Source organism: Camelina sativa, chromosome 14 (assembly GCF_030686135.1).
Source record: "Camelina sativa cultivar CO46 ecotype springtype chromosome 14, ASM3068613v1".
NCBI classification, from domain to species: Eukaryota; Viridiplantae; Streptophyta; class Magnoliopsida; order Brassicales; family Brassicaceae; genus Camelina; species Camelina sativa.
In genome coordinates, this window is record NC_141893.1 from 13,335,846 (window position 1) to 13,350,660 (window position 14,815).

At 40.5% G+C, this 14,815-nt stretch overlaps 2 protein-coding genes and 1 non-coding gene across 3 annotated transcripts; all 3 read right to left on the reverse strand.

Annotated features, from left to right (window-relative positions):
• Positions 1–186: 186 nt before the first annotated feature.
• Positions 187–291, reverse strand: LOC147928152 (small nucleolar RNA Z279/snoR105/snoR108). The gene has a single exon (XR_015581193.1). It is a non-coding gene; the product is annotated as a small nucleolar RNA Z279/snoR105/snoR108 (small nucleolar RNA).
• A 707-nt stretch (positions 292–998) lies between these two features.
• LOC104741500 (senescence-specific cysteine protease SAG39-like) lies at positions 999–2,505 on the reverse strand. Its single transcript, XM_010462380.2, has 2 exons — positions 1,906–2,505; positions 999–1,700 (listed from the first exon to the last, which is right to left on the reverse strand). The coding sequence occupies exons 1-2, from the start codon at positions 2,354–2,356 to the stop codon at positions 1,114–1,116; spliced, it is 1,038 nt and encodes a 345-aa protein (XP_010460682.1). The 5' UTR covers positions 2,357–2,505; the 3' UTR covers positions 999–1,113.
• A 5,617-nt stretch (positions 2,506–8,122) lies between these two features.
• LOC147928153 (uncharacterized) lies at positions 8,123–10,748 on the reverse strand. Its single transcript, XM_087486037.1, has 5 exons — positions 9,950–10,748; positions 9,158–9,862; positions 8,875–9,077; positions 8,704–8,823; positions 8,123–8,566 (listed from the first exon to the last, which is right to left on the reverse strand). Exons 1-5 carry the CDS (start codon positions 10,746–10,748, stop codon positions 8,123–8,125), a joined length of 2,271 nt encoding a protein of 756 aa, XP_087342163.1.
• Positions 10,749–14,815: the final 4,067 nt, after the last annotated feature.

Sequence of the window (14,815 nt, forward strand, 5' to 3'; positions counted from 1 at the left end):
AAAATAAAGTATATTTTGGGTTCAATTCCTTTAGATTTTACATTTTTTTTTTTTTCTAACGTTAAGCAACCTAAAAGTAAACTATATTTTTTTAAAAAAATAAAATTTTTTAAAACTTTTAAGATTCATAAAGAAACAAAGAAACTAAAAAAAAATAAAAAATCCTTATTGGAGGAAAGAGAGCGAGGGATCAGATTGTGTAAAAAGTGAGAGCGCCCAATAGTCGTAACAGGCTTTGGGTGGAACGCTCATCTCGCAATTTAAGCGAGTTTTTACCATTCATCATTTCCCCTTCAACTTGCCTGAAGGATCATGCTATTAACCGTTAACAGCTCTTTTTCTTTTATAGGGATACTTCACCACCATCTTCTCTCTGCCTAACGATGTGGGATATACTTCACCACCATCTTTCTCTTTCTTTTTCCAAAATGGGCCTATAAAAGGCCTCTGTATCTCTCTCTTTCTCTTTCTCTCATTCAATAGTTTTAAATTTAAAAGCCTGTAAACAAAAAAAAAAAAAACATATAACACATAATTTAAGCAGTCAAAAAAGAAAAATATGAAAAAAACAAACAAACAAAAAAACACATCACATAATTTAATTTTATGAAAAAATAATATTAAAAAGCGAAGGAACGTTTAAAAGAAAAAAAAAACTCAAAACAACGGAATCAAAACTCGGCCAAAAAATCTAAAACAGAGTTGTGACGTATAACATTCCCATCGAATGAAGAGAAAACCACCAAAAAAACAGATTTATCTTAAAGTGATCAATTCCAACAGAATGTTGGAGATCCCGACATGCCAACAAACTTGTTATCGGGAATCGTATTTTCCGAACAAACAGTTTTTCCATATAACCCGTTTTACAAGTAGTTTTCACCATATGATTCAATACAAACTATAAAATCGATTTCTTTAAATTATTCGCTAAAGACATCAAAGCGAGAAGAGGTATTTCTTACAAGGTGTAGTAACTAATTCAGAGTACATATATATGGAGCAATAAATGATTGTTACAGGCTAAGCTCAAGTTTCGATGTAGATTTAGACAACATCTAAACAATTTCATATGATCACTTCAATATAAATCCTCTAATTAACCGAATCAGTTTACGCAACCGGATAAGAAGCATACTGAGCTAAACCACACATGCCTTGAGGCCACTCAACATCTCTACGAAGCCTAATGTAACCATTCTCTCCCCAAGTCTTACCCCAAGAGTTCTTAGCCAACCAGTACTTGATCCCTTCCGGGCTCGTGCCGTACCCAACTAACGTCACTGCATGATTCACGCTAATACCACAGTCGCGCGCATTGTACACTCCCCCTTTGTAATGAAAGAAACTGGCAGCAGTCCCGGCAATGCCCACTGAGACAGGCTGTCCTGATACGGCTTGGAGTAACGCCCTTTCGTTGTTGCTTGGAACGTATCTCAACCCTCTGATTACTGCGGCGGGTCTAGCTTTGGTCTGGCACTGGCCCTCTTTCTCATGGAAAGGGTATTCATTATCTGAGGCAATGCCTCGGTTTTTAATTATGTAATTGAAAGCTTCGACTACTGTTCCGCCCTTGCAACCCTGGTTATGCTCTCTGGCGCAATCTAGAAGCTGCTGTTCGGACAATGATACAAGGTTTCTTTGGGCAATCTTTGTCAGACCTTCCACCGCTGCAATCGATGAGAACGCCCAACAACCTCCTGCCCATGGATATATATATATATTGGTTACTTAATTTACAAAACAAATCTTGTTATTAATTACTCTAAACTTAGATTGATAATCCTAACTTGGGGATCAAGCTTCGCATGTGAAATGTGTATAATTGTCACATTAAGTGACTACTTAAACCAGCTATATGTGTAGTGACTGTCTATATTATAATCACAATTACGACAAGCTTACCACATCCTCCTTGGGATTTAACCGGTGTCACAGCTCCTTCCTTTCTCCAGTCTTTGCTTGTGCTGACGACATCACTGACGTTCCAATTCCAAGATGACATCGTCTCATCAACCACTTCAGATGGTGAAGTTACATTAACGTCCCTAAGACCGGTGTGGGTGGCAAGGAACTCCTCTTCGGTCCAATCCGTGAACTCATTGACACCAAGCTCGTAGCTTTGATTTCCCATGTTGTTGAAGTTTTCGATGAATTTCAAGTTTTTACTGAACACTTCAAGCCTCCTTTGTTTCTCGAATTCATTATCATAAACTCGAGAAAATTTAAGCATCCATTGCTGGTGGTAATCAACAATGGATGGCTCGTGCAAAGTGATACGAGATGTAGCTTGAGTGATCCTTAGATCTACGGTAAACATGATTAGTACCACGAACTTAAACACTACTAAAACCATTTTCGGTTTTGGTGAATAAAAGAAGTAGAGTAATATGAAAAAAATCACGTTTACAACAAAAGCATGCTTTTTTTGTAATATGTTGGGGGGGGTTGTTTGTGTTGGTGAAGAAGTGAGATTAAAAAGTAAGGGTATTTTATAGAGTGAGGAATGCGAGTTGCGAGTTGCTAGTTGCTATGATGGAAGCAAATGCAAGTTGACTCTATTGTGGTGATGTTATAGAAAGATATCAAGAGGATCATCAAATTAATGAGAATATTATCTATATTTATTATTTAGATTTCTTTTTGTATTTGTTTCCATTAGGAAACTCTTCTAATATATATGTTGTAATTATGTAATTATATGTAATCTATTAAGATTATGATTATGAATTTATGAGAGTGAATATAATTCGGTCAATACAAAATTCTCATCACCTTTAATACTTCAGTGACTACCTTTATCCATTCTTTGTTCTGATCAAGAAAACTTTTTAATTTTCATTAATTCTTTACAGTTTACATGCATATACTCTTTCTATTCCATTATATAAGAGTTTTTTGCTAAAACACACAAAAATAAAAAAAAACAATGAATGTTTAATCATTTAACATAATTCAACCAATATAAAAAATACTGCACAATGAAAATAGTCAAAATTATTAAATCAATATGTAGTATTTAAAAAGTGCATAGAAACTTTTAAAAAATCAAAAAGCCTAAAAATTCTTTTATGTTGGAATAGATGGAGTATTTATTGTTAGTTTGTTACTAATAACATGGATCACAATTTTATTTTCTAAAATAAATCGACAAGATCTATCTTTTTTTTTTGGTGGGAACAGGGAGACAAAACCTCCCTTACTTTATTAAAAAAGAAAAGAAACTATAGCTGAATAAACCGGGGATTCTTAACCCCTCTAACATCGTCATCTAGAATAGAACTGAGACTATTAGGACAAGAAGCTAAACGGAGCAATCCTAAAGGTCGAGAGAACGCATAGTTTGCCAATTCGTCAGCAAGACGATTGGCTTCCCTATACACATGGGAGATACGGACGTTCCAGTCCTTTGCAAGATAGCCATAGCACAAGCGTACTAGGAAGGACAAGAGGTGAGAATCACTTATCCCTGTCGTGAGAAAATCAACAACCAATTGCGAGTCCACTTCAAGCTCCAACCTCGGTATATGCCTTTCCCAAGCCAAGAGAAGTCCATAATAACCCCCCCCCCCACAACTCTGCTAAAGGCGCCAAGCAGTACCCTATATTCAGAGAGAAGCCCGCAATCCAAATTCCCCCTTCATCCCTCAAGACACCGCCTGCAGTAGCTTCCCCTAGGTTGCCATGAGAGGCGCCATATGTATTCAACCGGATCCACCCTTCCTGCAGCGGCATCCATGCTATATGCTTCTCCACTCGTTCACCTGCAAGAGACCCACCACTCACGGTTGAAAAAGCCAAGGTAACCTCCTTTGCAATGCCTCTAACAAAACGCACACGATCTCGGCACCAACCCTGCTCTCCAAAGACATTCCCGCATCTCCATTTCCAACCCCACCAAATTGTCATCCCAAACTGGACGGCCCATGGAAAACCATCTCGTAGACTAACATCCCCAAGATTCTCATATAACCATTCGAACATAGACTGTTTAAAGAAACACTCCCGTTGTCGTGGGAGTAGAATTCTAGTCCATAATCCTTCCATCGCAGGACAATCCCTTAAGACATGAAGGATAGTTTCATAACCTCCTTTGCAAACTTGGCATACCCCGGAATCACTCAAATGACGATGCAACCGTTCAGCATTAGTCATAATAACCTGATGTGCCACTAACCAAATAAAAACTCTGACTCGCTCCGGGACCCTTAACCTCCAGATCCTCCCAAAAAAAACTACCATGTTCTGCCTTGGTACCATATCCCTTGTAATAGACTCATATGTCGACTTAACCGAGAACTGGCCATTCGGATTTCCTCCCAACGCTACGCGATCCGTAGCTCCAGTGACTGAATCCACCACAACCGCTGCCAAACTCAGTCTAACATAATCCGAAACAAACGGAGCAATATGCTGCATATCCCAACCTGCTCCCTCAATCCACAGATTACGAACCTTAACCTCTCGCATATCCTCCGTAATACCCTGGACAGACAACTCCGCAAGAGGCCCATAACCAAGCCAATGATCACTCCAGAACCTGATCGTTCTCCCATCCCCCGGAACCCAACTTAACCCTGGGAAAATCACCTCTCCGAGACCCACCCCGACACTCTTCTAAGTAGAGGACCAAGAAATTTTGGCCACTAACCAAGACACATCATCCTTCTCCCCAATCTTATATTTACTCCGGACCACCCTCGCCCAAAGACTCCTATCATCATGTATAACCCGCCAACCAATCTTAGCTAGTCCTTGTTCATCATCTTCGCAGACCTGATCCCCAGACCTCCTTTCTTCTTAGGTAGACAGAGCTTCTCCCACGCAACATGATGTTGCTTCTTTTTCTCAGAAGTACTCCCCCACAAAAAAGATCGGGATACTTGATCAAACTTCGCCAACATGGATTTCGGCAGCATAACGGTACTCATTGAATGAACAGGAATAGAAGACAACACTGATTTGGTTAAGGTTATTCTTCCCGCCAGACTCAATGTTCTTCCCTTCCAGCCTGACAACCTGGAAGACACCCATTCTAAGACCTCACCAAAAGTATCCTTATTAATCCTCTTATGCAAGATTGGCATGCCCGAATGCTTACCCAACTCTCGAGAAGCCTGTATACCCGACTCATCACTGATCATCTTTCATAACTCCCTACTCACATTCTCTGAGAAGAAAATCTTGGAATTCGGGAGACTTACCTTCTGTCCGGATGCTACACAGAAAGTCTCCAACACCATCCTGATCACCCTTATCTTACCAACAGACGCCTCAGCAAAAAGAATGAGATCATCTGCGAAATAGATATGAGACAGCCGCGGTCCTCCACGAGACAGGCGTATTGGTTTCCATTCCTTCAACCCAATGGATCTCTCAATCTGGTGACAGAGCCTCTCCAGGCATAAAACAAACAAGTAGGGTGACAAAGGATCACCTTGCCAGAGACCTCGGTCTGGTTTAAACGCCTCTGTCTTCTCTCCATTCCAAAGAATATGCATGGAAGGACCAGTGACACACGCCATGATCCATTCAACCCACTGACCAGGGAGATTAGCCACTCGCAGTGTGTCCTCCAAGAAGTCCCATCTGATACGATCGTAAGCTTTCTCCAAATCCAACTTAAGCAGCATCCATCCTTTCCTCCCCTTCTTCCGTCTCATTGAATGCACAACTTCTTGGACAATGACAATATTGTCAGTACTGAGTCTCCCAGGAATAAAGTTAGCCTGTGCAGGACCAATTAACAGAGGCATCACTGTTTTCAAACGCATGACCATAGCTTTTGTAACCATCTTAAAAAGAACATTACATAGGCTGATTGGTCTAAACTAAGTGATCTGCTCCGGCTTGGAGACTTTAGCAATAAGCTCGACCAATGCGTCATTCATATGCTCCGGAAGCACACCTGTGGCAAAAAGTTCAATACAAAGCGAACCATTGAGTCTCCTACCACGTCCCAACAATCTTGATAAAAAATGGGTTGAAATCCGTTCGGCCCTGGAGCCTTGTACTTCCCCATACTCCGCAAGGCACCCTCTACCTCCAAACCCGTGGAAGACCTACCCAACATTCTCAGGTCTGAAGCTGCTAACTGTGTGAACCCCTCCTGCGGCAACTTATTCACCACCGGGTCAACATCATCCAGTGAATACAATCTCTTATAGTATTTAACTGACATCGTCTCAAGCTCATGTGTATCCGTAATCCAATCCCCATCATTAGCCTTCAACATTTCTATACGATTATGCCTTCTCCTGATGATCGTAGACGTGTGATAAAACTTAGTGTTACGGTCTCCTAACACCAACAGTTTCTCGCGAGACTTCTGAAACCAGATCATCTCTTCTTGCTCCAAGATCCCATCAAAATCCTTTAGCAATTCCACTTCTCGCATTAATAGCGCATCAGCCTGGACCAATACAATCTGCTCATGCACCCTTTGAAGCTCCACTAGCAGACTCTCCTTCTTCCTCTGTACATCACCAAACACATCCATAGAGGTGTCAATTGGGCATTAAGCCCACGGGCATAGACCGTTAAGTAACATTGCAGGGCAGGCATGAGCCTTGTATTTGAAGCCCAAAAGTTAGTGGGTCTCGCGGACTCGATCCGTTTGGTCTGCGGTTTTGGTAGTCATGTCCATCGCGGGTTTGTGGGTCTGTGGGCGACCCGAAGGGCGATGGAAGGTTCTTCATTTTCGTCTTCGTTATTCTCCAAATTGGACAGTGAATTGGAGAATGCTCGATCAGATGCTAATGAGACTCGTTCTTTGCGACAACTCCAAATTCGATTCACTAGTCTCTAACCTCCTTCCACTTTAAGAGTTCTCGGCTAGCCTTTGAGAGAGGAGGAAATTCACGGAGAACAGAGGAGATCCATGTCAGTTCACAAGCGGTAGTGACGAGAGCTCCGTCTCTGCTTCTGTTAATCTTGAATGGTATCGGCATAATGATTGTTCACGATATATCAATCTCAGTACAGTTTTGAATCTTTTTGCTTTGAAAACTTTTAGTTTTTAATTAAATCAGCTTCAAAGTTAAGAGCTTTCTTCATCATTTATCTGGGATTTGTAAATTTGTGAACTTGGTGAGAATTACGAATCCAAATATCCTCAGTTTAAGAATTGAGCTTTGAAACTTTGGGGTAACGTATGTGTTTGGTCTCCTCTAAAGCTTCTTCAAGCAAACTGGTTTATGATTTTTTTTGTGGTATCATTGCCAGGGACAAGTGGTGTGACTCACAATATGATAGATCATAGATGATTCTCTATCTCACAGGTATTTTAGAGTGCAACTCTTTTTGATTCTCTATCAGTTCGTGAAAATGTTGGGTTACTACTGTAAGATGTTATTCTTTAACGTCCTATACAGCCTCCTTTCTTGCCTTGCAGATGCTCTTTTGTTTTTAGACATATTTGATTAAATCTAATTCATTTCTTGAACCCATGTAAGGTCCATGGCTTACATTAGCGAGCAACTCTCATCTCCAGCCAATAGAGTAATTGTCATCAATTTGAATGTATGTTTTCAGTTTCCTAAACTCTAGGCTTGTAGCTTCTCATGTAGTCTTCAAATTCTTTGAGTTTTAGAGTTATGTTTTTTTTTTCTGATCGTTGTTTTATTCGTATTCCCATATATTAAAGTGGTTTCAAGAATCTGTAGCTGGGTTTAATTGTCTCGCTTTGATTTCAACACACAACGATAATTTGATTCTTTCACAGTCCTTTGTTATTAAGTTGTATAGCTCGTTGTATTATGTTAAAATCTTGCTATACAACATGCTTTATCATTATGTATAGTTACACAACACACACACAATGATCATTTACATCCACATTCACAATACACACACACACTCTCTCTCTCTCTGCATGTGTGCACTTTTTTGTGCTCGTTGTCTTCAAATTTCAGTTTAAACATCTTCATTTGTTGTTTATGATTCTACTTGTTTTGCTATGTTGATGTTAATCCGCAGAGGGAGTCTCAATGTTCTGGGACATCACAAATGCATAGTTGTTACATAGTTGCATATATGTTGTTCACGACATAGATACGGTCGTATGGAGCTTGGTGGAGAAGAAGAAGAAGATGCCTGCGGGCATGCCCGTTAGTCCGCAAAGCTAAGCGGAGCGGACATGGGCACTGATACGTCGCCCATCGCCCGTGGCAGACCTGTCCGCGGCGGATCGCTGAAAAGACCGGACCATCACGGTCAGTCCGTTTGACATGAAGATCCCTATTCCATCGCCTACGCTTACATGAAGATTCGCTAACACCTCCGGAGTTAACAATGCTTTATCACAAGAGGCAACCAGTAACTCCTTGAAACTCCCATGTTGAAGCCAAGCTGCTTCAAATCGAAATGGTCGTCTTCCCGGGTTCCCTCTCATCTCTGGACACAGCTGAAGAAACAAAGGCGCGTGATCATAGGAAAATTGTGGTAGGTGTGTGACTGTTGCTTCCTGCCACTTCAACCTAGCATTAGCATAACAGAGGACTCTATCCAATCTCCTGGGCACATAAGTATGTATCTCCCTCCCTCTCTGCCAGGTAAACTTGTTCCCCTTAAATCCCATATCAATCAACGAACAATCATTGATCCATGCCCCAAAAGCTAGAGAATCAGGGCATAAACAACCATTCCCCCCCCCCCCGACCTCTCATCTAACCTAAGAATGGTGTTAAAATCTCCTCCGATCACCACCGAATCCGAGATACCTGGAACCACTCCTCTCAACTCATCCCACAACCCATTCCGCCTACTCACTTTAGGAGCCGCATAAACAACAACTAAATGCATCACCTCTGCATCTTTAACAACCTTAACGTAGAGAAACTGTTCTCATAGCTTCTTAACCTCAACCTCACCAACCGTAGATCGCCATAACAGCCAAATACCCCCACTCTGGCCAACAGCCTCCACTCTCGTAGACTGATCAAATCCCAGGCCCTGACAAATCTGTTGTGCGCGATTCCCACTTGCATGCGTTTCAAACAAAGCCAAGATATCCGAGTGAAACTCTTCAAAATATAACGAATAGATCTTGTAAAGTTGGGTTTGTTCGCCCCCTCCCCCTGGCAATTCCAAAATAATAAATTAATCATCAGTTGATAGCAAAAAAAACGAACTACTGGGGCCAGTTGTTATCCGCCACCAGACACCGTCGCTTCCTCCGACGACGCTCCAAATGGTACCAAATCCTTCCCTGTTGGGCCAAACTCTTCAATCGCCAAATCGGTAAGCTGACCATCCGCCATCCGTAGCAACAAATTATCCTCCGAACCATATCTAACTTGGCCAACTCCATCAAACACTCCTCCAGCACGACCAATGCCTTCACCTTCAACCCTCAGTCGTTTCCCCGATTCAGACATTTCAACTCCCCCTCTAGATGGACCATAAACCAATCCCCTCATGGGCTTACTTATTCTCGATTTCAATTTAGCCCCACTATTAGTAGGCCTCAATTGATTCTCCAATCTCTTCTCAGGTGGGCCTACTCGAGCAACGCCTTTACCCCTCATTATCGGCCCATTACCATTACCCAACTTTTCTTGGCCTCCACTTCTGAATTGATTCGAAAAGTTCAAAAAAGGAACATTTTCCTTATTTGCCTCTGATACAACCAAACCTTTCTCCCCCAACACCGGAGCACAATCGTCTCCCAACTTCCCAAATTTGTTCGAAATCGGAATATTTCCCAAAATTGCCGTGCGCGTGATCTCCTGCAGATTATTTCCAAAATTACCCTGTGAGTCTCCGGCGGTGAATTGAACCGTATTCTGCGGCGGCGCCAATTTATGACCTGACCGGCGAACGACAGTGAATCCATCCCCAGGCGACCTCTCCCCAGCAGCGTCTGCACTATTCCAGCGAGTAACCTCTTTCGACTACTTCTCAACTGGTCTCATTGGACAAGACTGGATAGCATGACCAAGCAACCCACAAGTAGCACAAATATTAGCCAACCCCTCATATGACACAAAGTAATAATCCCCATTAACCAAAATAGAATCCTTCAACGACCTCTTAAGATTCACTTCCACGCAGATACGGGCAAAACGACCCCTCTCAAAGTTCAACGTTGAGACATCCACCTTAATAGGCTTACCCAAACCTTTCGCAACCCCCATCAAAATACGCTTATGATAGAAGTTGATTGGGATATTAGCCAACCTCAGCAAGACCGGAGTAGTCACGATCTCATCCACCAATGGGTCAAAATCCGGAGCCCACGCCTTCACTATTAAATAACTCCCAAACAATCTCCATGGTCCGCCCATCAACGCCTCTAGATACTCCTCTTCCAACTCAAACCGGACCATGAAGTACTGTCTAGGTAGATCCATCACAAACATCGCCCCTTTCGGCTTCCACAATTCCCTTAACCTCTTCGACATCACAGGTAGCGCCACATTCCTCCCGAGCACCTTCACAATCATGCACCTCTTCCACAGACCGTTCATAGCCTCCAACACCTCAGCCTCTATAGTGACCTCTAGCTCCCCATCCTCACCAGTCGGGAAGGCCAACCGTACTCTCTCATCAACGAACGCATCCGCCAACACATCCTCCGGGTTCAACCGTCCGCCAACGTCATCTCCAACCACCTTCTGCACCCACGACATCCAAGCGTCCGGTGGATCCCCTAGCGGACGTTCACGATCTCCAACCTCCAACATCGTCGCATCGCTCGTCGCATCGCTCGTCGCATCTCTCGTCTCATCGCTCGTCACATCGCACATATTTTTTTTTTCCTGCTTCAACATAAAATATTGTTCGAATTTTCGACAAGATCTATCTATCTATATATATCATATATCAATACAATAAAAGAAAGATGCTTTGCATTCCTGGTGTGACAAATGTTGAAGCTGGTGTTGACACATCAGTTAAATTCTCCAACCAATCAAATTATAACATTAATACATGTCAGCTATTTTTACTTTTTTTTTTTTGGTCTACCTCAGCTATTTTTACTCTTATGTGGACAAAACAATAACCAATCAGATTAAAACATTAATATATGTCAGCTGTTTTTACTCTTATGTGGACAAAACAATAGGAAAACAAGAGAGGGCACGTTTTAATCAATTGCTCGATTTCTTCTTCTTTGTCATCGTGATGATACCATGGTCCGACTGTGCTGTTGAATGCTCGATTTCTTCTTTTCACTGTGACCTCAAACCTAATGTTCATAATGATATATGAGAAGCCATGATTGATTCGAAGCCTGGGGATTTGAAGATATCTCAAAGGTTTTTGCAACTCAATCCCTCTGGTGGAGGACGATTTGAAGATGTCGATTGGGAAGGGTTTGATTAAGAAGCTTCGAGAAATGAACAAGGTCCGGATTCTATTAGACGAAAGTATCGAGGTTTGTATTTTGAATGTTTTCTTGATGATTGGTGTTTGGCTGAATTTGGGATAACTGTGAGATTAAAATTGTGGTTTCTGATTCTACGACGCTATCTTTGGTGTTTAGCTGAATTTTTGTAGATTGGGGATAGGATCTTGATGGGTACATACATTAATCGCCATGTGAAAGTACCATAACCTATTGCTTTAGTTGGGTTTAGAGGGTGTTTAAGAATCTCGTTATCTTCGATCATTGTTTTTCATATGTTAATCTCATGATGTTTTCTGTTCATTAAAGAATAATAACCTGATGATTCGTTTCTTCTGTATTGTTGATTGGTTTTACATATGATGATAATTAGGAAATTATTTATTTTCAGGTCATAGGGCTTTCAAAAGAAGAGTTTAATGGATATGATTTGGGCTTTTTACTGAGAGATAAGATTGAAGGCATGCTAGATATTAGTCTTTGTCTCTTGATGATGTTTACACTGCCTATTAAATCTAATCTCATAATCTTAGTGTACTTAGATTCGTAGTATTGTTCCTATTTTATTTGGTATCAAATTTGTTCCTAAATATTGCTTAACTTGCATAATATTGCATTAGACAACTGCTGTGGATTTAGTTGGTCATTCAGATAATGAGATTTGTTTTTTTTTGTTTCCTTAATTTCTACAGTTAAAGTTTTAGTCCTTTTCTTTAAAAAAGAAAAAATAATTTTCTTGAAAATGATTTTAGCTTTGCCATGTTAACATGAGTTTTGAGAATGCACATTGTTCTGTTCTCATAATAAAGTTTATTTGAAGTACATTTATATCACTTCTCGGGTTATTTTAAGATTTTTCAATTCTTTGCTAAAAAGTTGCATATGTTTTTTATACAAGTGAAGATATTAAGAGTTTGGATAACATTACGCGAAATATTGCTTATACAGTGAATACAAAATTAAATGTAAACACGTAGGAAATTTTACAATATAGTTCTTGTGTAAAACTAATACTCCTATATGTAACATGTATTTATTAATATATGAAATGGTAATAATGTAGTAAAATAAAACTACTAAAATCTGAGCAAATAAAAAATTGTTAATCATAAATCATTTTAAATTTGTATAAATTATACATATATAAAATTATACTTATATATTAAATAGAATATATTCAAAAGTTTAATTTATGAAACCAAAAACTCAATTATCATATGATCATGCAAATAATAATAATAAAATTTTACCAAAAATTTAATTAATTAGGATATTAATTTATAAAAATATATACTATATAATATAAAAAGAATAATAAAAACCTAACCTGCGGCGTAGCGCGGATCCAACCTAGTTACCTTAATAATGTTTCAGGTAGTATTACATTTGCGTTTATGCTAAACATGGTTGAAGCAAATTTCTTTAGAAGTTAGAAATCCGTCATTATGAGTTTTGAATCAATTAATATATTAAATCAATTTAAATCGAAAAATCATCATTGTATTTTTTAAAATATATATTTTAGGAAATTGAGTTTTGGATTTCAAAAGATTAACTTTGACTGGTGATGGAGTTTAAGGAAATAGTCCATAAATAAATTGAACCCAACTTAAAAGGTTTAATCAGATTTGCTGAATTTATATCAGCCCATTGTAAAAGCATATAATTATGTTTCATCTAATTTTACACCAATTAGGATAAGGAAAAAAAAATCAAATATATTAGAAACCTACATAATTAACCGGATTGATATGCTGCGTAATGAAGATGACACCTGGGTCTCGGGTCCAACAGAGTTGGAACAGCTTGTGGTGTCCTACTACTCTCGATTCTATTCACTGTCTGATGTACTACAAGAGGTGGAGCGGTTGTCGAAGGATGGATTTGTGGCTCTGACAAAAGATGAGAAATTGAAATTGGCAAGATCGTTTGTGCCAATGGAAGTGGAGACGACAGTCAGGAGTATGGGGAAGTTTAAGGCTCCAGGCCCTGATGGTTACCAGCCGGTTTTCTATCAAGATTGTTGGGATGTAGTGGGTGAATATGTAATACGGTTTGTTTTACATTTCTTTGAAACTGGGGAGCTGCCTCCAGCTACTAATGATGCTTTGGTGGTACTTATTGCTGAGGTCTCTCGGCTTGAGCGTATCAATCAATTTCGTCCAATTAGTCTTTGCAATGTGCTATTCAAAGTCATAACGAAGGCAATGGTCTTGAGTTTGAAGCAAGTGATTGGGAACCTTGTTGGTCTGCCGCAGTCAAGTTTTATCCCGAGTCGCTTGAGCATTGACAACATTGTTATTATGCAAGAGGCGGTGCATTCAATGAGGAGGAAACAGGGCAGGAAAGGGTGGATGCTCTTGAAGCTGGATCTCGAGAAAGCTTATGACCGGATACGATGGGATTTTCTTGAGGATATGTTGAGAGCAGCTGGTTTTGAGGAAGAATGGGTTCAATGGATCTTAACTTGTGTCGTGGATCCATAAATGACGATCTTATGGAATGGGGAAAAGATAGAGGCTTTTAAACTAGCCTGTGGACTTCGTCAGGGAGACCCCCTCTCTCCGTATCTCTTTGTTTTGTGTCTTGAGCGGCTCTGTCCAATGGTTGATAGATATATTGCAGCGAAAGAATGGAAACCCATACGCTTATCACAGAGTGGTCCAAGCTTGTCTCACATCTGCTTTGCAGATGATTTGATTCTGTTCGCAGAGGCTTCAGTAGCCCAGATAAGAGTTATTCGTCGGGTTCTAGAGAGGTTTTTTGTGTCATCGGGTCAGAAAGTGAGTTTGGAGAAGTCGAAGATATTTTTCTCTGGTAATGTCTCACGGGATTTGGGAAAGCTGATCAGCGATGAAAGTGGAATCAAAGCAACAACGGACTTGGAAAAATACTTAGGCATGCCTATTCTCCAGAAGCGAATTAACAGAGAAACTTTTGGTGACGTGCTTGGTAGGGTGAGTTCAAGACTGTCAGGATGGCGTGGCAGGTTTCTGAGTTTTGCGGGGAGATTAACCTTGACAAGGTTTGTTCTAGCTTCTATCCCGTGCATACAATGAGCACCATCAGCCTCCCGAAATCCACGATGAATGAGCTTGATAAGATATACCGGTCTTTCCTCTGGGGCTCCAATCCAGAGAAACAAAAGCAACATCTTGTAGCTTGGGATAAGGTAGGTCAGTCTAAGGAGAAGGGCGGACTTGGTATTAGGAAATCTCAAGACATGAATAAAGCGTTGTTAGCGAAGGTTGGCTGGCGGGTCCTTCATGATCACACAAGTCTTTGGGCACGGGTGGTACGCTGCAAATATAAGGTTGGTGGAGTTCAGGATCAATGTTGGTTGTCTGCCAAGCGACCAAGCTCTTCCACTTGGAGATGTATTGTGCTAGGTTTAAAAGAAGTGGTGTTGAACGGTACTAGATGGGTTATTGGGGATGGTGGGACCATCAGATTTTGGACAGATAA